This window comes from Falco biarmicus, chromosome 3 (genome assembly GCF_023638135.1).
Source record: "Falco biarmicus isolate bFalBia1 chromosome 3, bFalBia1.pri, whole genome shotgun sequence".
In the NCBI taxonomy this organism is placed as follows: domain Eukaryota; kingdom Metazoa; phylum Chordata; class Aves; order Falconiformes; family Falconidae; genus Falco; species Falco biarmicus.
In genome coordinates, this window is record NC_079290.1 from 27,540,286 (window position 1) to 27,567,084 (window position 26,799).

The 26,799-nt window shown below is 38.1% G+C and overlaps 1 protein-coding gene across 1 annotated transcript; it reads right to left on the reverse strand.

Moving 5' to 3' along the window:
• Positions 1–327: 327 nt before the first annotated feature.
• DCAF13 (DDB1 and CUL4 associated factor 13) lies at positions 328–26,724 on the reverse strand. The gene is made up of 11 exons (XM_056332230.1): positions 26,566–26,724; positions 24,527–24,726; positions 23,096–23,203; positions 21,241–21,327; positions 20,213–20,368; positions 19,421–19,498; positions 15,433–15,515; positions 13,336–13,500; positions 10,016–10,151; positions 2,134–2,297; positions 328–1,264 (listed from the first exon to the last, which is right to left on the reverse strand). The coding sequence occupies exons 1-11, from the start codon at positions 26,633–26,635 to the stop codon at positions 1,177–1,179; spliced, it is 1,335 nt and encodes a 444-aa protein (XP_056188205.1). The 5' UTR covers positions 26,636–26,724; the 3' UTR covers positions 328–1,176.
• Between the last annotated feature and the right edge of the window lie 75 nt (positions 26,725–26,799).

The window sequence follows — 26,799 nt, forward strand, 5'->3', positions numbered from 1 at the left end:
GTTTACTCTAATAGAGGTTTGTGGTTGGGGTTTTTTTGGTTTTTTGTTGGTTTTTTTTTTCATAAACTCAGGGTAGGAGGGAGTGTAGTTACAGACTGCATAGTAGTGGAAAGGCTTAAAAAATCCTTTTGTATGGAACATCTTAAGCAACATTATGGTTATTACAGGTCTCATATTTCTGCAAGACAAGCCTTCAGCCTAGAAGGCCTAGTTGAACTCCAGCATAGTTCTCTGATCACCTTAATATCTTCAGAAAAAAGATAAGTTTATCCCACTGGAAGAGAATCAGAGCATTTCCCGAAAAGTAAAAGAATTTCGGGCTACAGGTACCTTGTGAAAAGTGAAGCTTTTATTTGTCTTACATAAACTTAAAATAGAAGCCTTATAAGTCTCATGTAAAGAAGTTTCTCTGGCTTATACAGTTTACGTCATTTTGCATCCAGATTTTAGAAGTTTTAAATAAGTATCTTTTTTCTTTAGCTTAACTATGTCATTAAAATTAGCAACTTCAACAGTCTGAAGTTTTGTCAAGTCATATAAAAATAGTTAAGGCAACAGAACAAAACTAAAAATATGTTTACAGATGTCCAAGAATCCTGTTGAATTCCTTTTGGATAAAAGAAAAATAATATATTGTACTGTAATAAGTATAATGCAGTATATTTGTCAGTTGGAATAATCAAGATCTAGAGTCCATTGCCTTAAGGTCACTTGTTTACTTTATTAGATTTGTTTATTAAAAAAAAACACCAAAAAGCCAAAACCCAAGAAAACCAGCATAAGGACAACTGATTTTATAAGTCTACACAGAACCAAGTTTTTTTGCCTTTGACAAATCTGAATCTAATTCATCCTTATTTTGTAGTAGTGGTACCAAGGAATAGGACTGGAATTACAGATATCTTCCACTTTCCATCAAAAGGGTCAAACTCCACCGCAACACACAGCATTGGGCCAGTAATAGACAGGCAAATGGCAATAAAGGATTACAGGGCCAATTCTTACAACTGCCCAAAGCAGACGACTTGAGAAATCAGAGTATGCATATACTCAAAATAAAAGCCACATTTCTGGAGCCATATGCTGTCTTACCAGCATCCATCAAATTTTGTACAGTGGATTCAATTCAATTGTGACATTTTCTTTTATTGTGACATTTTCTACATGTGAAAACAATTATTTCACTACTGCTACAATATGTTTCTTCCTCTCTGACACAAGCGGCACAGATCCTGGTTTGCTGTGCTTACGACGATTCAGTTCCCTAGAAACAAAAACCAAGAAAACATGGAGTTCAGTAGTTAGCACAAAGATCTAACAAATACTAGCTTCCTCCTCGAGCTACTAATGGAGATATCCTACAACTAAAAAAAGTAATTTAAAAAAATGAAGAATTGCTCTGCTTTTATTAATTGAAAGCAGTGTACTTCCTCCTTTGAGAAGAAGGCTTGTCCCTTTGAAAAATAATTTTTACATTGGCTAATTCAGAAAAGTTTCAAACTGAGCCTTTTCTTGGAAGCTCAGCTTACTTGGTTTTCATGTCAACAGGATTTGCTGCTCAAGTCTGTAGAGGCTTTCAGCTGAGAAAGATGACTGAAACCCACCCCTTTTTCCCCTTTTTCGTTTTACTGTTAATTTAATGGCTACAGCAAAGTATGCCACCTTCTGCTCCTAGAAATTCCAATATGGCAATGACCCAGGTGACAGAAAACATTCATCCTGGAGCTTGGCATTAAAAAAAAACCCTAAATGTAAACACACAAAAACCCAAACCAAACCCCAAAAAACCCCCACACACACCAAAACAGCCCGTTCTGTTTCTACTGCATTGTTGCATCATGTCATGCTTAACAGTATTGTGGCTCCTTCCAACATGGTATTTACTTCCATTTCTTCACTGTACTTTTGGGAAGCAGCCAGTCCTCACCAATACTGGCACTTGTCTGTATTTTCCTTATAATCAAATATTAATCAATCCAGTAGTTCATGATCACTTATTCAGATGTTGAAAGTAGCTCATACTCATTCCTCCCACACACTAGCTCTACCACTCCCATACACTGCTGCTACAGCAGAGCAGTGATGCATTTTATTAAGATCAAGAGAAAACAAAGCCAGAAGATGAAGACATACTTTCGCCGACGAGCCTCTCTCATGATACGCTGCTCTTTGATTTGGCAAAATATACTTTTAGGCAAGTGACGGTGTTGAGCGATCCGTCTGATCTGTGGGTGATACCGGAACTTCTCCTTCAGCTTCTGATTGTAATTCATAGCTGCCTTCTCACGTGGTGCAAGCTGGGGCGGGGGGGCGGAAAGAGACAAGACACAAAACATTATCACAGTTTCGAAGTTCAGTGAAGCAACTGAATTTACTCCCTGAAAACCAGGTTTTAATATGCTGTAGAAAAAGGAGAATACATATAGCTGACAGTAAAACCTCTTTGATCAGAGTCCGCCTGCTTTCCTAACCTATAATCACGATCAACTTTTGCTGTGAAACAAAGATTTGCAGACATTTTAATCACCACCCAGTGTAAGTACAAATACTATAAATGAATTGTCTTCATGAACAGCTTTACACACAGCTCTTTAGGTGGCCTAAATCTTACCCAGCACTTTTATCCATTAGCAAGCACAGTGCACCTACCAGATTTCAAGAATTACCTTAACTACATGGCACACACCGAATTTCAACTTTCATCATGCAGCTAAAAACATCTTAGTACCACAAACACCTGAAATACAGGTGAGCTACTATTACCACAAAACACTTCAGTTTCATCCATGTTTAAAATTATGTCTGAGTCACCATTAACACCACTGAAGTGAGAAATGCCTTTTCCTGAAGGCTAACCTACAGAGGATTTTTATTTTATTTTATTTTTTTACCAGGCATGTTTCCTTAGGTCTTAATGCTTAATTATCAAAAGGAAAAAAAAAAATTGTGCTGTATTTTTGTTTAAAGCATGCACTGCTTCACAAGGGCATATATCAGTTTATGTACTTTGGATTTGCTCAGATCTCTGGGAATTTCAGCTGCATTTCAGACTAGTGAGCTTTCACATAAACAGAAAATCTGTTGAATATTAAAATATGAACAGAGGATAATCCTATCCTCTTCTTCCTACCTTCCCACCCAAAATACACTCTGTAACTCCAAGATTTCAGACATCTTACAACCCTTCATATTTTCAAACAAGCAGTGGCACAAGTGTTTTGCCATCCCACCTTTATTTCATCCACTACTACCTGCACCTGAAGTACTAAAAGCAAATTAATAGTTCGGGCAACTTCTATTTATTCAGCTTTCCAAATGACTCAGTTTCACTAATTTCTCACTTTCTCAAGAAAAAAACAGAACCTGAGTTTCAGACACTGACAAGAAAAGGAAAAAAGCAGTAACAAACCCCACAACTTTATTACACATACCAGGATTTGGAAATTCCACCTACATTATCACAAAGCCTGCTTTTTTCCCCCTTTTAAACCAGCAATGGCTATTTCTTCTCCACTCTAGAGGTCACTTCTTGAAGTGATTTCTGTTAGAATATTTAAATCCTGAAAAAGTAAATATCACACTCAGGTATTTTTGGCCTGAAATACTATCAATGGTTTGAAAGCAAGTATTACTAAAACATATGGCAAAGGAGTTTCTCCTTTGGAACAATAAAGAAACCAGGTACCAAATGCAGAGTTGCTCAATTACTCAAAAAATTCTTATTTAGGCATCGCATACATAATGCTCTTAATCTCTGTTTTGTCATACCCTCTTATTCGTAAAAAACAAATACTTCTGCTTTATTTATACTTGTCATGACGTCTCACATTGCAAGTGAGTAAATTTTATGATCTTAACTCACTAAAACTACCTCCCCCAGCCCTTTACTGAAATTCCTTCCAGTGAGCCAAGATGAGTAGCTGGTTCACTCTCAATAAATCCCAGGTGTTCCTACTCTGCAGAAAACTGCTAACATAATACAAATTAAATAGCTTTTATTTTAATTAAATGAAATTATTTTCCTTTAATTTAAGAAGAGCAAATTGCTGTCGATTTAGCATAACCTTGACGATTCTGCAGGCAAGAGGTAAATCTGTAAATTAAAGATACATCCAGAATATCTTATTTAAAAAATTAATACAGATTAAGAGGTGGTTATGTTTGAGCCTGATTCTATTTTTATGTGGTATTATACAGAAAGACATGTAGGCAGTGACTTTCTGTCTAGCTACTGAATGCTAACACCCCATATACCAGGCTGTGCCAAGCACACCTTTATCTACATGATAGTAAAAGAAAATTCTGAAGTAATGACAAGTTTCTGCCTATTTATGAGAGACAGCAGATAGCTAAGAACGCAAACTGCAATAATGCACTGAATTCCAGCCTCTCTCTTGCAAGTGATTTTATAAAGGTCAGTGTAAACAGCTGAAGAAAACAGTATTACTTCCCATTCTGTTTTGAACTGGAGAAGATGCTATAAACAGCACAATTACCAGGATTAAAAATCTTGTTTACAGAGACACCAGAACACACTACAATGTGTTAGTATTTATATGACATCACGAGTGGAAGACAGGCTCAAAATTAAGTATAACCCTTTTCGCATACATTCTAAAAGTGAATGTGCAACTTCTTTCCTGTATGAGGGAAACAGAAATTATGTGGCAGAAAGACAGCTGATTTGTGCCACTCCACAGCAAATATCTAGAGTGAAATAGGGGGAAAAAGAACTCTAAAATGCAATCAAGTTGTCAGCAATAAGAAAATGTGTCCTCAAGTAAACTGCCTATGTCTCTCTCCTGCCTCCAAATGATAGAGGCTGGTTATTTTTCCCATTGAAGCAGAAGGAAGGCAAGCATTTTGCCAGAGCCCTGACTGAAGAGCTAAAATCACCTTTAACAAAAAATTTTCCTTTTAAAGAGGGCTGTATTTGTACTGTGCAGTATTTAAAACTCCGCACTATTAGACACCTGTAATTCAGCATAAGAATATGAAATGGCTGTTTATCTATCCTGTCCAGGTCACCCTTCTAGGTTAAGGCAGACAGAGCACAGATGCAACATATTTTTAGAATGCAAACATATCCCAGCAGTTTTCTACACCATAGCTTGTCTTTATTTAACGTTTTTTCCATTGCTTTGCTGAAAACACCTTTCTAAATTTATTGCACAAAGTTTATTATTCATCGTTTCCTTGGACCAAAAACTTCAGCTTCTTTACATTTAAATCGATGACAACACAAGAAAGGTAATGTAGATGTAGAGCACAAAATCATAGCTAAAAGGATGAAGTTACATGTGTGTGGAATCACAAACACAAAATCACTACAAAGAGAATGCCATGTCACACAGTATCTGGTAGTGCTTGTTATCAGCCTTATCTCACAAAATGGAACTGTATACTACAAACAGACTGAAAGGGCATATAATTGGATAGTTTTGATGCACTCCTGCTAATGCACTTTGCTAGATCAAAAACAGGACTTGTAACTGCACTTTCTCCTAGATTTTTCAGGCCTTACTCAAAAGCTGTTATTTCTGCATCTTGTAAGAAAGCAGCAAACCTATGCTCCACTACTGCTACACTCACTCCTCACACCAGTTTTACACTTACTGAAATACAAATCATTCCCAAGCAGAAAGTTTTCTTCTTCAATTGTCCAGTGCTCTGTTCTCATTCCCATCTACTTTGGAAATGTAACAGTACCAAATGTTACAGCTGTTGTTTACAGAAGTAAAGTTACTATGCACTTGCACTCTAAGAACTGCAGGTGTAGGCTTCTTTATAACGTGTCAATAGATTGAAGAACAGGAAGTTTTACTGATGGTTCATTGCTTTCACTACAATCCAAAAACCCCAGTCTATACCCTTTCTTCATATTAATTGGATTAATTCTAGTCTAGTAACTGAAACCTACTCTATTACTGCTGCTTTTCTAGCCTTTTCACTCAGATGAGGCTCTGTTTTCCTCTTCTCCTCAAACACTGAAGTCGTTTACCTCTTCAGAAATCACAAACCTCTCCAAGAACGCAGGCACAAAAAGCTTCAAACATACTTAAATGTAATTTTATGTACAGTCTGCAGTATCTTGAAAGTCTTGTTTGAGTCTTTTGCTTCTGGACATGCAGAGTTAGATGTTTACTGCTTTAAAAATAACACTTGTTAAGTTCTCTTTAATCATCATTATTATTTAATCAGTTTTTATTAAAAACCTAAACATTGCAAATTATTTTAAAACAACTTCTGCAGTAACTCAGAGAGATTTGGGTTTTGTTACACCCACGTAAAAGCCACAGAGACTTAACTGTCAGCAGAGTGGAGAGACAGCATGCCCCTGGCTCCTCCAGACTTTTATTCTTACTTTAATGTTTCACTGATTTTGAATAATGAGTGTGATGCCAAATACATTAAAAAGAAAAAGAAACATGCATGTCAGAACAGATGACTGCTAGGGCAGCCACAGTTCAGAAAGTACAACTTTCCAACTGGATAAATGTTCATCAGTCACAACATAAGTACTATACATTCACTATAATTTCCTGGGAACCCAGCAACGCTAAAAACAAGTAAGGCTAAGTACTCACCAAAGAAAAAAATGTTTCATTACCATTTTTCTTTCTCTTTCAGGATGCTGGTTTCCATCCATCCATCCCCACCCCAAAAATATCCATCTTAAAATACAATGTATTACAAGATGTTAGCATTATATCAGAAATACAGTGACCTTTGGATGAGTCATTCAATCAAATCTTCTTGGCAAAGAAAAATAGCAGACCAAGCAACTAAGCATTTAAGACATATTTTGACACTTCCGACAGAATTACTGAATGTTCAGTTTTGAATATTTGAAAAGTTCAAAAAATAGCTACAGACTGTGGAAGAACTGGACATTTATAAAATGAGCAAGCATATGTCTATGAAGATAAGAACACCAATCCCTAAAAAAGGAGCAGGTACCAACAAAAAACAGTGGAACCTGGTAAATAGTCGTTAACAGTTGAAACATTAAGAATCACAGGAACTACCAGGTTGGATCGAACAAGGATCGGCACAGTTGCCTGAATCCAAGCAACATTTCCAAGGCGTATCCAAGAATGTGATAAGCCATAAAGATTACACTCTTAAGTCCTATTAGCAAGAATTACCCTCTAAAAATCTGAAATACAAAATTTCATAGTCCTTTAAAAAAAAACAAACAAAACAAACCACACACACACCCTGCCACCAACAAACTTTAACAACTATAGCAGCTTTGGACAGTTACTAATTCAATATCCACACTCTGTCTTGTGAAATTCAAGGCTTCCACAGCATCATGCTTGAACATATTTCCGCACAAGATATAGGGATGTAAAACATTTTCTATTCTTATAATTCTTTACAAGTTCATTAGCATCATCCATGTGATATGCAAGCAGTTTTTCTACGTAATTCACTACATCTCTTGTAAGTTCTTGTATTTCTAAATAATTTTGCCTCCCTAAGATGTCTTCTGAGGTTGGCAGGTGCTTTTTTTAAGATAGGATGGCAAGTTTTGTATTCTAAACGATGAAATGATATTCATTTCTGACAGTGAAAAAACCAACACCAAACAAAAAACCTAAACCACAATTCCAACAAACAAACAAAAACCACCCCAAAAAAACAAGAAAACACATGCCACTTGACCTGTGTGTTATAGATCGCTATTGACTTAGTTCTCTTGGGAGCTGACAGCCTAAGAGCTTTGACAGAAATTCTTACAAACCCTGAACCCGTGCATGCTACAAAAGCTGCACCTGTATTGTCCCACAACAGCAGAACTGATTCACAGGCACAGCCTCAAGAGGCATGTCAAGCAGCAGCAATGTAACAACACAGGAGGAAAAAAACAACAACAAAAAAGGAAAAGGGGCTATTTTATACAGGATTTGCCATCCGGTCAAGAAACATGAGTATTAATGTTCAGACTATATCCAATACCCAACAGTCATAACTGGTAGTGCCTTTTCTAGGCCCATCCATGCTCAGTTTTCACCAATGCAAATACTACAGAAAAAAGCAGAATGTCATTTACCACTCTCCATTTTGAATACTTAAACAATAACTAATTTGTCCTTTTGGTATGTAATATTTCTACATTGCAGGAGTAGTTGGGATTGCCTATGACTTTGCAGAGCCAAGTACCCTTACTTTTTCATAAGAAGAGGAGCCAATGCCACCTAGTATTCTATAAAGTGAATTTTCTGGTTACAATTGAATGTATTAGGAATCATTCTATATGAAAATGTATTCTCAACATTATTTTTACCCACTTATCCTTCACACAAAGGGCAGAGTAAAGATGCATGTCAAAAATACCACACAATCGTTATAGAACATCATCTTAGAGAGAGACCACATGCTCTCTCACTAAGAATATTGTGAAAAAAAGAGAGAAACTTTCAGTTAATACTGTAAAACCAGGTGAAAAGGGCACTGCCATGAGCATATAGATAAAACAGGAAAACAGGTAATACTTCTGCTCAACACTGGACTTTCTAAGCAAATTCAACATAAAAGCTGAATGAAAAAGTCAAGTCTTTAATGAGCTTTGTGGAGTCTTAAAATTAGCAAGCATGGGACTGATACTTAGATGTTTGACTGAAGCACTACATAGTAAAATCCCAAGTACCAGTTCAGAACAGAAAAAAAACCTCCGGCATCCTCAACAAAAGAAGAGATATTCCATCAAATAAATTCAACTTAAATAGTAGTTTTTAACCACAAATACTGCACAGGCTACAAAGTTGCGGGGTTTTTTCCTCTATAGCTCTACAACAAAGATGAGAAAAATAACAGGACTTCCAAATACCTATGGTGGGCCACGGCTAAAGATACACACGTTGTTTTAGCTGTGCTACTCCATACCCAGTGCTTCAGAGCGAACAGCCCATGAATTACCCCATTCTGCACTGTAGCCCTAAGTACTCCTACAGCTCCGGTTCGCCTGCCACCTGTCTGAGCCGCGCTCCCCTTCCCTCCTATGTAGATACTGTAACTTGATGGAGCTTCAAGTAACCACAAGCAGCCCTAGACATAACTACGCGATACATCCATCCTCTTAACCGTACAACACTCTTCCCTGAATTACAGCTTCCCTCTCCTTCCCCCTCAATCTTCCACAAGATAAAGCAGAAAAAAATTCCAAGCATTGAGACAACTATGCTGATGGGCTCAGAAAAAGCAATATAAGCACCTCCAAAATACTGTAGCAATATATAAGGTAGATAAATGAATTACTCCCAGCAGACAAAGCATCAAATTCACTCTCCGAAGTCATTCAATACTTTAATACAACTGTGGAGGCAAATATAGGCAAGTGGTAACTATAACAGAACATTCTGGCTTTGTCTGTACATAAACATGTGAACAAGCGCAGCCAAAAAGATGCATCTAATTAGACTGATGCTGTTCCTACTAGGAACACTTCAACCAGACTTACGTTGAATGAAATGGACTTCAGACACCACACTGGTTTGCCCACTTAGTATCTGAGAGTTATATAGGTTAATGACAATCTCAGTTATGCATTGGTGCAAATGGTCTATTTTACAATGCATATGCTTATCACAGTATGAACTGCATAAGAAGCAGTCGCATGCCAGTCAAAATTTTTAAAAGTAGTAAGCCTAAGCTCCAGGAGAATGACTTCATTGCTTTTTCCTCTGGTGTAAAGGGATGCGTTCACCTGTAGCACCCAGGTAAAATAATCTAGTTTAGTCAGAACTGATGATTATTGGTAACATTAAACAAGACACACACAAAAAAAGTCACCTTGTGTATCAATAACGAGGGATGTAATTTTATTATTATAAGCTGCAGTAAATGCAATGAGCTATACTGCACATAACAGTTTTCAAATTAAAGACAAAAGTCAAACTATAATTTTACATTTTCCCTCTAGAAACACATTTTTAAGTTGAATAGGCTAACTAGTTGTAATAAAAATAAAACAAATCTTGTGATATCAAAAAAACAAAATCCAACTTACCACTCCCAGTTTTTCAGAAGCATTAGCTTTCCACAGACGAATATTCATCTCATCTGAGCCACACAAAATATATTTGTTATCTGAAGTCCATTTTACAGTGATGACATGCTGCATTCGTTTTGTATGATACACCTCCCTAAAGCAGAAAAACATTTTTAAAAGATCTATCACTTTTCCCACCAACATTACCTCTCAAATAGCAGAAAACATCCTGTTCAAGACAAAACTTATTTTCTGTTTAAAAAAACCACAAAAACCTGACATTTTTTAAATGCTGCGCTGATCTTAAATTTATATATAGATTCAAATGAAGTGTGATGGTTAGACTGATAAAGGATCACCTAGGATAAGATGCTTTTTAATTAAGTGCTTTCATAGAAATTACAGTAAATAGCTAAAGAATAATTTTTTGCAAAATATGCCATGGATATACAATATGATATGCATACCATCCCCCAAATAATTTTCATTAATATGCTGTAACACAGTTTAAGCATTACAGAATGGGACTGCAGAAGAATGGATGCCAAGGAATCTGGCACCACCATTATGAACAAGAAAGAAAAGAGAAAATAAACACCTCCAGCTGTCCATTTATGACACGGCAGTAGGCTGGCTACTCTTCATGGTAATTCCCCTCCTTTCCTCAAACATAGACTGCCTTATCATTGTCTAAAGGACTCCCAAGAAAAATTTTAAAACCCTAAAAACTGAAAGAAAAGTATCCAGTCCTGCAAACAAGAACTCAGTAAGTGTCAGCTAGTAACTAGAAAAGGATTCAGAAGAGCAGTGAGGCTATTAAAGCTTTAACTACATTTAGTTTCTGCTGATCAGACTCCTGCTTAACAAGTGCTTGCACCTGTTGAGTTTTTCTATGTTACATTTAAAAAACTATTTAAATGAATCTCTTATCTAATTCTCATTAAGTATGTACCAAACAAGCAGAACAATATTATTCATACAGTTATTATTTTATTTCTGCTATAAAAATATAGGACTAAGTACACCTTTCTGGCAACTATTTTTACAAGTTACTTAGTTATTTTTACAAGTAAAATCCAAGTACTAATGGAAAGGGAATATGGAAACAACATCTATTTAAGAGCCATGGAAAAACCGGCCAGGGGTTGAGATGGAGGTGTTGCAAGAAAAACAGAAGTCATCAATGTATCACCTTAAATAAGCATTACTAAGCTTAACCACCTCTTGTAATTCACACTCAAGTGATGCTCAACAAGAACAACCATGTGGAAGACTGAGCACAAGTATGTTCAGAAAACATTAATACTCACATCAGCTGATGCTGATGTTTAATAGTGTGTATGCACATATGCATTTCCATAAGCATTTCTATGTTTACTTTCATCTTACTATTTGGCCTAACAACAAACCTTTTCTCTACCCACCTCTGGGTAACTAAGTACTTTTTCTTTCCTTACTCTGAATTTTCAGCCTTTGCACCTCCTGTTGCTATCAGCACAACTTATTATCATTCTCAGGGAAAGGAAAAACACAAAACATGGCCAAATAACCTCGATCTGTCATTTAAAAAATTCACACAGACAACCAGTTCTGTTTACCAAGAATGTACTAAATTTAATCCACTTCATAACAAATGTTATTTCTTATGAGTAATGAATTTCCTAATTTAAATTTTCATTTTAAAATAAAATAGAAGGCAATAGAAGTTAGAAGTTCTTCAGATTGGAAGGAGATCAAAAGTCAAAACTGGAACACCATCAGAATTCTTCTTTATAGATGCTCTTAACTGCCCTCTCAGTTTTCCAAGTGGAATCACATCTTTCATTTGGAGACTTTTCTCGATTCCATGGGATTAATATAAACTGCAATTCTGAAAATGCCCAGCTTCTGAAGAATTTGAATTGTCCCAGAATGCTCTAGTCAGCTTATATGAGGCTAGTTCTTCATTTATAAGGCTGCTCCTCACTAGATTTATGGCCATCACACAGAAGAGGGGAAAAAAAAAAGGGGGGACAAAAAGGAAAATTCCATAGGCCTTGGCAACAATCTGCTATAGTGTGGAATAAAGCCTTTTACTGCTGCATTATGGGGTCTGCAAACTTCCCCTCAGTGATGTATTTTAATTTTGCATACCACCACTTTTGTGAACATTACTATTCCATAGAAAGGAAAGTCTGTAGCACACAGGAGCTACTAACCATATCGTTTAATAATGCAAGAATTAAAAAAATCAAAGCAAACCCACAAAGGAACTCCACTACCCGATTATATTTAAAATACTATTGCAAAACAGGAAGAAAATGAAAACTACCTGTAGTTTTGCTATAAAAGAAAAGGTAAACAGTCCCTCTCAATCTTTAATGTAGGAGCATTATAGGACCATACAAACAGTTATGTTAAATAATGCATACATAACTGCATCAATCAATATAAAAATATACTCTTCTATCAATCAATATTTCAACATTTCCACTCCTCAAACCACCTAGAACTTGACCTAGTAGGAACTTTTTAGGGGGGCGAGGTTGGAGAGCGGAAGGCAACTAGAAGTAAAATAAAGTTAAGAAAAAAAAGAGGAAGAACTGACAACAGAGAATAATGAAGGTAGGTTTATGAAAAACAAATAATACCAGACAGATCTGATAACTTGTTTCAATTTTCATCAAACTGAACATAAAAAAAAATAATAATGGAGACACTGTAGATCCAATCTGAATGTCAGCAAAATATTTAATACACTGCCTCATGAAATCTTACATGAGAAACTAATTTAAAGTGACTTGTATTCAAAGCATTGTCACATGAATCAAAACCTGGTTAACAAAATATGAACAAAAGGTAATAAGTGTACTGAAATGGATCACAAAAGTGTCCCAAACTGATCCTCAGGAATTCATACAACAATGCTTTTCAAGTAATGTCTTTAGCAATCACGCATATAGGATGAAGCCATCCCTAGAAAACAAAATGCTACAATGGTGTAGGGCACTGCAAACTTAAGTGGTGACAGATATAGTACAAAGTGACCTAAAAACATTAAAAATACATATACAGAGGGAAATAAGATGGGAATCATCTTGGAAAAATACAACTAAGTACACCCAAGAGCAATAATCCACTGCAATTTTAATCCAAAACTGCATAAATACTGCTACCCATTAAGCAGAAGTTTTACTCTAATACATACTCCAGAATTATCTGCCAACTACATGACCAGTATTCACAGGAAATGAATGCCCCAATGAAGACGTTAATGAATGAAATAAGAATTTTGAGGGCTAGGGAGGGAGGTCACTGGAATGAACAACAGGAAGAGAAAACAGTGTAAAGTCACTCACCTGCTGTGACCTTTGTCTACAGGAAAAATGCGGACAGACTTATCAAAGCTGGCAGAGACAAATTCTTTCCCAGTGGGTGAGTAATCCACATCAAGAACAGCAGACACGTGATCCATATGCACCATCACAGGTGATTCAAGAAAGCGCATATCAAAAGTATATAAGCTTTAAAATAAATACACCAACAGCTTAATACCTTAACAACTCCTAAGTAAATAGTACATTTTTGCTGAACATCTACTTTAATTACACATAAACCACACTTCAGCATAGACCCATACTGCAGAGGGAACTCTTCAAAACTGCTCATAACACATGAAAAGAAAGAATGAGGCATTGTTTAGGGCTTGGAAAAAGTTTATTCACCAGAGGCTTTAGTTACTGGATCAGATCCAGGTTTCTTGCTCACTGTCAAATAACAGAGTCTCGACTATTCCCTTCACCACCTGTTCACTGACCAACCCTATTTCTCCAGCCACCACACTGTCCTCCTTTACTCCGTCTTCAGATACAAGTATACAACCCAAACTTGGACAAGCATCTCCGCATCATTATGGCAAGCCTATCAACACTGCAAGGATTCTAGATATTGGGAACTCTTAGTAATTCAGTCTACTATGAAGTTCTCATTTGGTTGGCACCCTTTCCCACTGCCCAACTGCCTATAGGCCAGACAATGTAAGAGTCCAAAGAAAGCCTGATTCTTCAACATATGGAGATACTGGTTCAGCAGAGCACACTATCTGTAGAAAAGCATTACATTAAAAATAAACATGCAACTGCTGGACCACAGCTGGTTTGCTCTTAAGCACTTCAAAGCTCAGGTGAGGTCTACCTGTACTCCCTTTGAATCAACAAGCCCACTGATACACAGCAAGGCATAACAACTGAGCAGATCGTTAATTTGTCCAGTGCCAATAAGCAAAGATGCTTTACAGGCAAAGCATTTACTGAAACCCGTTTAAGATACACTGTTTAGCAGAACTACTATATTAAGATCTGCTGCAGATGAATGCATAACTTGAATTAATTCAGTGTCTCTTGCTCACTATCTTACTGGCAACTATTGCTTTTTCCTTTAAATGCCTCAAGAAAAAGCGTGCTAGCATGATATTCAAAACCACTACTCCATATAATCAGCTAACACTTGCATGTGCATTGTTGATATGAGTGTAATGGCAAACAGAAACTGCTTTAGCTCACGGGACAGTTGCCCTGACAGTAACAGCTACCACTTTTAGTTTAGCAAGAAGGGAAAAAACAAAACAAACAAACAAAAAACCCCATGTAAACAAACAGATTTGGTAGTCAGGTAGCCTGGTAGCTTTACCATACTATAACCAAAATAAGTGAAAAGCAGTACATTAGATACAACACCCACTTTTAAGGTCTGGGCCATATCCCATTTCCTTGGAAAAAACAGCCCTAAGGTAAGTGATAGAATTCTTATCTTCTAGAAGAAAACAGTGATCTATTGTTAGATCACTGACTTCCTGGAAAAAAAGATATGGAGCAGATTTTGCAGTGGCCTAGTTTTGAACAGACAGCCTTTTCAGTATCAGATTAGGTGTGTTCACATGAATAGTATTGTTCAAAAGTAAAAAATTGCTCTAAGGCATTGAAAGGATAAGTATTACACTATCTGGAGCTGTTTCACAAAAGATTAGGTTTTGTAGGGTTTTGGTGGTTTTTTTAAGAAGTGTTCTCATCAAAATAGCTGATCGGTACAATATATCAAGCTTTACAAGAGCTGGCAAGAAAATAAAACACTGATATTGCCTCAAACTGGACCAATAGTACTTATTTTCCAGGTGCTGTTGCAAGTTACACTTGCATTGGTTCAGCTGCATTTTTTCTGTTACACTGTTTCCCTCCCCCTAGTTACTGAAATACAGAAAGAGGCAATCTACTATCAATTCTTTTTTCTTTTTTCTTTTTTTTTTAAATTAGTGACTATAATTCTCTACACTATTACTTAAGTGATTCAAATTTAGCATTTAAGAAGTTCTTTAAAAACTTACTTTAGCATGATAAATCACCAAGATACAGATTAAACATATAACTAGCAGGATTATGAAAAAGCAAGGTCACACTCACTTGTAATCTTCATTTGCTGCAGTAAAAATGAAAGCTTCCATGGGGTTCCAACACAGTGTATTTGTTCTCATGTTCAAGATAACCTGAAAGATTATTTACACATTGATACCTTGTTATAGGCAGTAAAAGACTCACTATAGTTCAAAAATTGCTATACCTATACGAGACAAGCACCTTTTAGATGCAGAATTATGGCAGAGGTACAGTGACACAACAGAATGTTTCCTTAGAATTAGAACTCAGGCACTTCCTGTCCTTCATCATATGCTCACTGCTTTGTGCTACACAGCAATTACACTTTCCTCTGTAAGTCACCTTAGAAGTAAATTCTTCTAAGTGGTCATTTAACATGTAAACACGTTAGTCGTCAACATGTAAACCTGCAACTTCTGAAAAATTTCACTTCATCATGTTTACAGGAACCTTTAGTTAAGTCATCTATAAACACACCTAATTAAATGGTTATTTCAAGGGATATAGGCATTAACTGACGCTGTGAACCAGCATTTGCAAAGCAATTATAGTATTTTGATGTTCTCCCAGTTATTACTATCCTTTCACTATTTTATCTCCGAAATTGCAGTTCATAAATTCTCCAGGACAGTTGCCATTTCTCGCTGAGGTACCAAGCAACGCATTTAGAAGTTACTGTGTTGTTACCTGCTCACCACTATCACCGTATTATCAGTGAATCATTTGCTACACATTCATAAGATTTCTTTGCTGCTAGTAAGCGTACAGCTACAAAGAGGCCAGTTTGCCTTGAAGCAGGAGGAAGGCAGCTGATGACAGCCTAGTGAGACCCTTCTGCTTTGCTAACAGCAGACTAGACAAGAGGCCTTAAGAAGCTGTATGTCGGATGCCGTCGCCTTGGGGAATAGCTATGGCAGTAACAGCCAGGCCCCTGTGGGAGAAGGGCAGGCAGGGAGGAGGTCATCTGACACCCCATACAACACAAAAAACTTTGGTTTCCGCAGAGTCTTGGAGGAGCTTTCAACCATTGTATTTAAATAAATCCCAAGTGGTATGCCTGATACAAAGTAGCTGTATAATTACAGAGCAACTTATTAACAAACTGAACATCTCTAAAAAGGATTTTCCACAATGCTCCAGGCCAGCCACAATCCTACTGCAAAATCCTGACATTTGGATAACACTATGGTACTCCAAACTCATTTTTGTTCTCAACTTACTATACCAAACACCATAAATTTACATACATATAACTTTTACAATAATGAACACAATCTCAAAGTTAATAGTGATGACATCTACCTATCCCCCCCTAAAAAGAGACTGTGATTTTATGTGTGCATATTCCCATGATTCTCATTCTCTGGAAGTCCTCATTTCCTAGGTGACACTATCCTGTTCAATATCAAGTTTGCACTGCAAAATACTCATTTTCAGAAACTACATGCATCCACACCTGAATGTAATCATCAGATGTCTAAAGCGATCTCTACTTTAAAAATAGATTTTAGTGAAAGCATAGGCCATGGAAAGGCCCTGTATTTACAGTAACATGACAACCAGAATTTGCTCAGATTTCAATATTGTCCTTCTAGTAATAAACCTTGCACATACCTGGCAAGCTAATAAAGAGGGTTCTTTATTCTTCCCTGCCCAAGTTTTTCAGCTGCTACAAAATGAGTATACGATTAATGTTAAAACATTATATGTATAATAAATTTCATGTCATGAAATATAACTCTAATACTGCTGAAAAATCCATCTCTTTCAAAAGGGGCCAGGTTTGGTCAAAGTCAATGCTCAGCATCTTGCTTCACTGTTTCTTCCCTGAAATTTACACGCCTTTAGTTTATTTCAGCAGTGGCATTCAGAATTAAGACAGCGCCTAAGAAAAGGATTCTCTGTACAGTTCTAGCATTATATTCAGTAACAACCATGTAATGCAACCTGGGCTGGAAGTGATTTAAGTTGCTGTAAATACATTAATAATGGCTTTTCAGAACGATCTAAATCTGTAGCAGAGCCATCTTCTGACACCATTTTTAAATCAATTCTAGATACACTTAGTCATTTCATAAGAAAAAAATCCTTATTGAGACAAGTCAAAGTTGTGAAGTCCCTGAAGACTTGGCTGTCTTGGTTTAGTTATTTTAACTGTGAGCACTTGATTACAAAGACTGTCAGCCCAGAGATTTTGAGATTAACACAAAATACAAATAATTAATCTGTCCTCCTCTACTACCTACAAGGTATTTGGTCGAGATGAACAGCTAAGAATGTTACAAGCAATAGACAACACAGTCCCAACAGCTGTTTAAATGCTAAAGCTGATCTTTAAAACACACTAAGCTTTTCTGTGATCCCACATGTTGCATAAGAACGAAGAACACATTTCTAAAGTGTACCAACTTCCATTAAAACATCTTCCCCTTGTTATGCAGCAGCAGTGCTTCCCTTCATCTTTTCCCAGCCTTTTTAGACTAGGTCTTACTTTGCACTTAGGCAGCACCTCACCATCTTATCCATCCCTCTTTGAAACTTAAGACTTTGAAAATCACAGACAGGACAAACAGGCAAGGGAGCTACTGCTTCATGATGTGGAAGATTGTACTCTATTTCTATTAAGGAAGTGACTCCCACTGAGTTCTGATTTGGGGCAGTGTGTGAGCTGCTTTGCTGACCAAACACCAGGAACACAGAAGTGCTAGAAGCCAGTGCCCACACAGAGGTAAGGTAGATCTACTAAGCAGCACCCTTCTCTTGGGAGTTACAGATCTCTTAGCTCTCAATGTGGAAATGGACATCCAGCCCAGGCCTCCACAGAAAAATCATCCCTATCCCAAGCAGGAAACCCAGACTGCACCCACAGATGCAAGAAAGTATTCATCAATGTGCCACTCCTACAGCAAGAAATGCACCTAAGCATGCTGCTTACTACATGAGATACACATATACATGTGTATACATGTGCGTATATTTTTTATTATTTAGTATATGTGTATATGTAAAATTCTGTTAGACTCAAACAGTTCACAAAGGCTCAAACTACATCCTTTTAACTTGTAACTGCAGATCTACGGCACTGGCTGCATTCACTCTGACATTCAGGTCTCCAGCTGGCATCACTGACTTTTTATAAGCACTCAGTCACCCAAATGAAACTTAATTAAAAATTGCTGGGGCACAGGGAAAGAAATACTGTAATGCCAACAACACTCCTATTTTGTAACTAAGTTAAGAACCGTTAGAGTGTTCTAGCATATATCAGACCAGTGTTGTTACAGACATTACGTAACATACCAGAAGGACACTTAAGTGTATATTCACAAGCCAGAATATTGTATCTCAAAAAGAAAATTGTTAAGGTAGTTCTAGGGCTCAAAACCACTGAAACTGATCAAGGTTAATATGTGTGTATGAATTACTAGTTTCTTGTTTTAAATAAGTACACATTCTCTTAAAAATAAATAGGAATCTTCACGTCACTGGTAAATTCTACATATAAATACAATGTTGATTTCACTGCAAAGGATTTCTAAGTGTTTATACTAGGTGCATAGGGAAGGGTTTATCTCCACGCAAAAGAAGAAAACCTTTTCAGCTGTAGAGCAAGATTCTCCAATGGTAGAAAGAAAATGCCTTAAAATTACCTTGTTTCCTTCTGGCAAGGAGAAGAAAAAAAAAAAAAGAAAAAAAATCACACATACACAGACAGAATGCAATATAGGAACATAAAGTCCTTACTGTGAAATTGCTGTCAGGTCAGGCACTTTATCAAGAATTACAACAGAGTGAGCATGACAGCCCATTTGAATGCAGAAAAGGGCCCTGCTAACTCTACATGGTTTAAATCCCAACATTAATTCAAACTCTGTTACAAGACTCAAAATTAGATGATGAAACCTCAGTGAACTCACAGTTCAGAGCTTCCCTTTATCATCAACAGTTACAGACTATTTACATATTTAGTATGATTATTAGTGCTATAAGCTTCTGTTAAAAAGAAAAATATTACCTTCTTTAATGGAGTTGATTTTCTGATATCATATAGCACAATATTTCTGTCAGAAGCACAGCTTCCCAAAAGGTATGTCTAAAAAAAGAAACCAACAAAACCAGTGTGTATGGTCTTCTAAACACTTCTAGAGTATGGTTAAAAACTAATAGCTTACACTAGATATTTAAGCTATTTCACAAAGCTGGTAGTCAAATGGCTGCTTTTTCAGTCAAGGAAATTATTCATCATTCTTTCTGTGCAGCTAATTTTTCAGCACAAACATTTTAAATAGCTTCCCCTGTAAAATTCAGGATCCACCAAGTCATCTCTACTTCCAAAGTAACAAGCAATTCCTCGGAAACATTTCATCTATGAACACAGCCCAGCCAAGAGATATATAGGAAGTGCTGTAAAAGACTGAATGCAATTGCTTTGCCATAGGGAGGGGGAGTTTTGGTCACAGGGAGTACAGTACTGGAACAGATGAGATCTCCACAGCCACGTAACAGCTACGTTGTATGAGTGAGGTACAGGACATGTATTGCTGTGGGCAGAACAGAGATCACCCTACTTTTCGTTCTGCTCCTCCCCACTAACAGAGACAAAAGATAAGAAGATGAAAGTAAGTGGTACTACATTCCAAAACAACATAGCCATAAAAGTATATGTATACACCTCCCTAAATATTATGTTAAAACATGTATCAAAATCTAAATTTGCAAAAAGCCTTTAAAGATGGTGTTAATAGAGTTTAAGATTTTATACTGACCAAGAAAAACATTGATTTAGAATATATAACAGAAACATTACCTCAATGGGATTAAATTTTACACTGCTTATGCTATCAAAACCCCATGTCAGAGAACACATGGGACTTGTCCTTTGCTCATCCCAAATGTCCACTTGATGGCCACAGGTGGCAAAAACAGCTTCCTTCCAGTGGTGATCAATTCCTGTATACACTGTCTTTAAAAGGAAAAGCAAAAAAACTCAACCAAAACAATTTACAAAACCAATTGCGTACATAAATATGCAAGTATGTTCTGTTACAAAAAGGTCAACAAACTCAATGCATATTGAGTCTGTCATGTTTTATTCATCTATATTACTGAAAACCAAGTCACCACTGCTACCAGAAACCAGGTCTTATCAGATGCACCCTTACACAATAGACTAGCTTTCTGTGTACAGACTTAACGTGCACACATTTCTTGTTAATTTACAACGGAGTCAGCATCAGAAGCCCACTTAAAAGTCCTAGCTGACTTTAAAGGGTACAACTACAAATTTTCAATAGGGACCTGAACAGATTCCACAGGCATTACAATAATCAAGGAGTTTCAAACTATTTATAAAAAGCATTTAATGTTGTTCTTAAAATATGCTTATCATAAATTGCAAGTGCTGAAGTATGTATTTTTAGTCTGCTTTTGTCAAAAAGATATAAAGTTACAATTTTGTATTGAAAGGCTGTGAGGTATTGACAAGGGAAGAAAGTTATTCAATGCAACTAAGCACTGACAACACACATCTGAAGACAAAGAGACTACAGAAAGATCTGTCCAGTTTGCAGGAAAGGGATGATTACTAGAGACAGATCTAAGCAGTCTCTGATAGCATTTGAGATATTCCTTATTGGTTAAATGTAAAATAAATGCAATAAAAATGTGAAGATATTTTTAAAACGCCATTATAAAATTTGATGCCATCGCCTTACAACCCATTTGATAACAGGTTATATCAAACCATTTCTCTCTCCTCCAGAAGCAAGATAAGAATCAGTTCAAACTTAAATCAAAAGAAGAGATGTGAGAAAAATCAAAACTGAGATTTACTACCTTTCCAATAATTGTATGAATAGGTTCTTCTTCTCCATATTCTGGGCTCTCCATTTTCCACTGCTTCACAGTTTTGTCATCACCAACCTGGAAACATTGGAGAAAGCATGTACAGTTTTACATAACTGCATTCTGTTTATTTTACTAGGTGTGCTTTGCAATCAAGTACAGGCAGCCTTTCAAAAGAGAATGGTCTATGACATACACAGAAGTGCTCTCTCCTGCCTTCACTGTTCCTTTTTCCACCTCCAAGCTGAAGATTAGTTCTCCTTGTCATAATATTTCACTAGAAACTGAGAAGGTACATGTACCTCGCTGGCTGGAACGGAGTTAACATTCTTCATAGCTGTCCATATGGCACTGTGTTTTGGATCTGTGATTAAAACAGTGCTGATAAGGCACCAATGTCTTGGCTACTGCTGAGCAGTGCTTGCACAGTGTCAAGGCATTTCCCCACACACACTCTGTCAGTCACCATCCCTGCCAACCACCCCCACCAGCCAACAGGCCAGGTGTGGGCAGTAGACTGGGAGGGGACAAAGGTGCAACTGATGACCCAAATAGGCAGAAGGAGCATTCCATACCATATAACATCCAGCTCAGCAATAAAAACTGGGGCAATGGAAGAAGAAAGGGGAGGCAGGGGCTGACTTCCAAAGTGGCCGCTGCTCAGAGACTGTCTGGGGATCTGCCTGCTTGTGAAAGGTGGCAACTGATTTCCTGTTTGTCACTGTTTCCCCCACCACCACCTTTCCTTCGCCTGGTCAACTGTCCTCACCTCGATCCATGAATCTTTTCCAGTTTCCAAAAGAGATACTTGCAGGGCCAAATAGGAAGAATATGAGCTAGAACTCTATGACTGTTTTTCTAGGCTACTTTTTGTGATTCTTAATCAAATGGCACCTTAAACTGCAAATTATCTTCTGGAAGTCATTTTAATGAGCTTGTAAACCATTAACAAGCACTTTCCACCTCAGTTGCTCCAGTTGCCCATTCCTAATGCCATGCCACCACTTGCACTCTGCCAGCACAAGCTTTTGCGTGGCTGTGCAGTGGCTTGGATCAGGTAAACTGGCCAAAAAAATGTTAGCTATATATGTTTAGTGCTGTCAGGAGAGGAAGCTATTACTGTTTCTTCTTCCCCATATCCATTTTCAGGCAGAAGGATTGCCAACAGGGAATTCTAATTTGGAATCATTTAGGATGCAAGGGAAGTCATAGCAAAAAAACATTTAACTGCTATCCTCATGACCTGGTATGTACTTCAGAAAAGATAAATATATGTAGTGAAAACTGCTCTTCTATGCACTGCTCAAAAGAAGCAAACCCTCAGGACACTCTAGTCTTCAAAATCAATTATTTTTATTGTATCATCTTAAACTGTGTTAATACAAACAGTAAGACATACTATTTCCAGATGGTTTCCATGCAACTGATTCAGTTGCAATTGATATATGTTAATACAGCTTAATTAACATAGAACCAGCTTATCTTTAATCATAGTATATGCAAATGGTTACTTTTTAATGTTTGTACATCTTTCAATGAACATAATCTATCTACTACTTTAATGAAAACTAGTTTACTCCACTTTTAGTTAGCTAACCATCCAGTAGTAATTTTCTGCTGTTTATCCCTTTCATAGTCTTGAATAACATCCATATCACGGCATAAAAAAAAAAATTCATCAGAAATAGAATTGTCAGGTTTACTGACAAATTTAATAAGTTTATTTAATAAATATTATGTAATATTTAAATATTGTATGGCAGAGAGTAAGTTGCTCACTGGAAAACAGATGGTAAACAGGCACTCTGTACTGCTTCACTGTACTAAGATGACACATTATACTCACAGTAAAGAATGATGTACCACAGAAACGAGCACACATGCCTCGAACAAAGCCTTCATGGGCTTGTATAGTACGAACACACTGTCGCTTGGTCAAGTTCCAAATTTTAACCTGTTAAAAACAGAAAAGCATTCTGTTGTTATTTAAGTTTTCTATAGCCCACAATTGCAGTTCAAAATTTAAGTGCAAGACATCACACTTAAAACAAAATGCAACAGCTGGCTTGAACACTGGCCAAATTTTTTGTAATGTTAAAAAAACTATTACTTTCTTCTTGCAAAAAACCATTCAAACAGGCAGCTCTTTCCTTCTTACCGCCTCCCTGCACCCAAGCTGTATACTTACCGTATTTTTGCATTCCCCTATTTTTGAACTATTCTGGCTAAAAGATAGCAGCAGTGATAATTTTAGCAAAAACACACCCTTCTGAAGAGAAAAGCACAAGGAAATAGCCTCTGGAACTAATGGAGCATTTTCAGTCCTGCTGCTTACTACATTTTATATAGATGTGCACCTCTCACAGAGGTTTTGGTTTCAAAGCATTTGGAGCCATTTAAAAAACAACAACAAAGAAATGGAGGTCAGCTTTTATATTTGTATGTGTTTTACTTGTTCTATCATCGGGAAAGAAATCTGGCCAACATTTCCTATAAATGTATTTCCCTCCTCTCTGAAAACGTTAATCTCCCTTACTAACTAGTAACTAGTTATGTTACTAACTAGTGCATGACATACGCACCTTCTATAAAAAGCAGAAAGCAACCAGCTACCCAGAAGACACCTTTAAAATATACAAGTACTATCCAATGAACAATGTAGGAGTGAGAGAGGACAGAGAAGACAGAAAAAAGCCAATTTTTTTCTGCAGCTGACTCAGATTAAAGTGCCCTTGCTTGCTATTTGTAGTATTTATGTAAAATAACCTAACAAATACAGGTTAGTATTTTTTAGGCAATATGATAAATTATTATTCAAAAAAGTTTTTGGTTCTGTTCCCCTTCCCCCTGGCTCATTTGACTTTATGTAATCTTCTTAGTCTGCAGCATCCTAACTTCTTCAAGGGGAGGAAGGGGATCATGTAGGCAGCAAAAAACAATCACACTGGACTGTAAACATTAACATTCACTGCTCCATCCTGAGGAACTGAATGTCACACACTCTGCTCACAGCTGAATAGCTGAAAGCTACTGCCTTTGTGTGCTGGGAGATTACAACTTGCAGTTTGAGAAACACTGCCCCAAACTGGGTAAGTCGCACCTTCTGAGAGAAGATAGGGTATCATGCTAAACCAAGACACAAAAGAAAGGTAGGCAGGGGGTATTTAAAAATAAAATAATTAATAATTTAAAAAAAAACATACAAAAGAGAAAAAAAGAAAAAAGAGAAGAAGGAAGAAGGGCACCTTGTTTGTTGTGGTTTGCAAATGCAGCTTACCTCTCCATCACAAGCTCCAGACAGCACTGTAGACAAACTCTTTGGATGTTTGGCCATACAATTAACTCCATCTCTGTGTCCATCAAGTGAGGTAAGAAAGGGTTTTGCAAACACACGTTCTAGCTTTGTTGCATTAAGAGCTCTTGTGTACTCTCGTGGAACCTCAAATGGATGCAATGTCGGGTCATAGTTTCTTGGAACTACAGTAAGAGCAAAACACACATTAAAATCCCATGCTATGTAGTGTAGTTCACAGCAAGTTGAATTCTGAATCTTTTCTCTTTAATTTTCCTGCCATGGGAGAATTTTCTGCAACAGTAAGATTTTTTCCATTCCTACTGTTTTGAAATTGTTCCATGGGATCACTAGTATGCCCACTTAAGTGTGAAGTTAATAGAGTCTGAAATAACTGAAATTTTGTGGTATCCTTTTCAAGGGAAGATAATGAATACACACAAACTGGAAATTGCAGATATTTTGCAACTATTATAAAAAATAACCAATTCAACAACCACAAAGATAAAAAAAAAAACGAAACAACCACCCACACTACCAATCTCCTGCCACTAAACTCTAACATACACAGAAAGGACACAGCTACATGGACATGCACAAAGAGAGGCAACCTAGCTCCCTTCCCAGTAAGCCAGTTGCAAGCTGGCCCTGGCTCTGAAATGAGACTCACTGGTTTCATTAGCTAGGTCCTCTGCTAACATTAGCTGGTTTCCCAGGCGGGAGTGTTTACCGCGAACTTCAAGCAAGGCTCTCTCTGCATCTGCCTGCATAGATACATCTTACAGTAAGATGAGAAAGACAGCGGATACTGACATTGTGCTTCTCTTTTTTTGTCTCTTTCATTGCATTTCATGCAAAAAGGTTGAAAAGTCAGCAGAGCAACAGACAACAGATCGTTCATTAAGAATTGATACTTGGTTCAGTCTACTAGTTTCCAAAGACTATTTAATGCATATCAAAACCTCTAAAATCTCTCAACAAATGGAGTTGGGTATCACTCCATAACATGACAGAGAATTTAACATCTTGCACGCAAATCCCACTTAGAAAATTAAGATGTATTCAGCTACTGTCTCAGTGGGTAACTTCAATAATATTTTTCCATGTTATAAGTATATAACCACAATTAACTAGAAAAAGGTTAGTTATGGTACTACTTCGCACAACATAGCCACCTACCTCTAATTCAAACAAATTAAACATATGCAATTTAATACAGATCTACTGTTGTGCTCAAATTAGTTTGATTTAGTGCATCCAAGATGCCCAGAGTTTTACTCCTGCTCTTTCTGACAAAAGGTGGCCATTTTACAGACTTATTCCTGACACTAGGTGGAAACTAAACCTCATTTCTGTGATGTTATAGAGGTGAAACCACACGACTGTGTAAGGTCAGCTCTACAGAGGATGAGCAGAATGGAACACGGACAGTCATCATCCCACCTACCAGGCTAGAGCTGCTGCATCTAAAAATGTGAAACATCTACAGGGTTTTCGCTAGTTTTTAAAAAAGGATAAGGAAGAAATGGGGTGAAATGTAACAGGAAAGGAACAGTGTTAACTGCAAGATTACTACGGGCAACCCCGGTGTACCGGAACGGCGACTTAGCCCCGAGGCCCGCCGAGGGCCACCGCACGCACACCGCCGCCTGGCGCCGACAGCCGCGGGCCTGCCGGCGGGCAGCGGAACTCAACGGACGGCGAGAAGGGTCCGCCCGCCCAGCCCAGCGTCCCAAGGCCCCACCGGCGCCTCACGGCACCTCACGGCAGCGCCGCGCGAGCGCATGCGCGCGCCGGCCGTTACCGCCTCCGACCGGGCAGAGGGAGAGGGAAGCCAGCGGCCTGCCGGGGCCCGCGCGGCTCGCAGCGGGCTGGCAGCCTGCCCCCGCGGGCAGCTCTGCTGGCCAGGGCCGGCTGACACCCCAGCGCCTGCCTGCCGGCCTGCCTGCCGGCCTCCCCGCCGTTGCCCTCGGCCCTGCCGGGCAGCCGAGCCGGGCCGGGCCCCGCCCTGGTGCCGCGCTCACCGCGCTGCAGGTCCAGCTTCGTCTCACGGACGTAGTCGTCGGGGTTGCGGCTCAGCACCTTGACGCGCATCGTCGCCTCCGCACAGGCGGCCGCTTCTTCCGCACCCGCCGGGCCGGGAAACGCAACCCCCGCGCGCGACCACGTGACCGGATGCGCCGGGCGGGCTGTGCTCGCGCGAGGCAGGTCCGCGCGCCGCCGGGCCCGGCTGCCAGTCTGCAGCGGGCGGGGGGGGG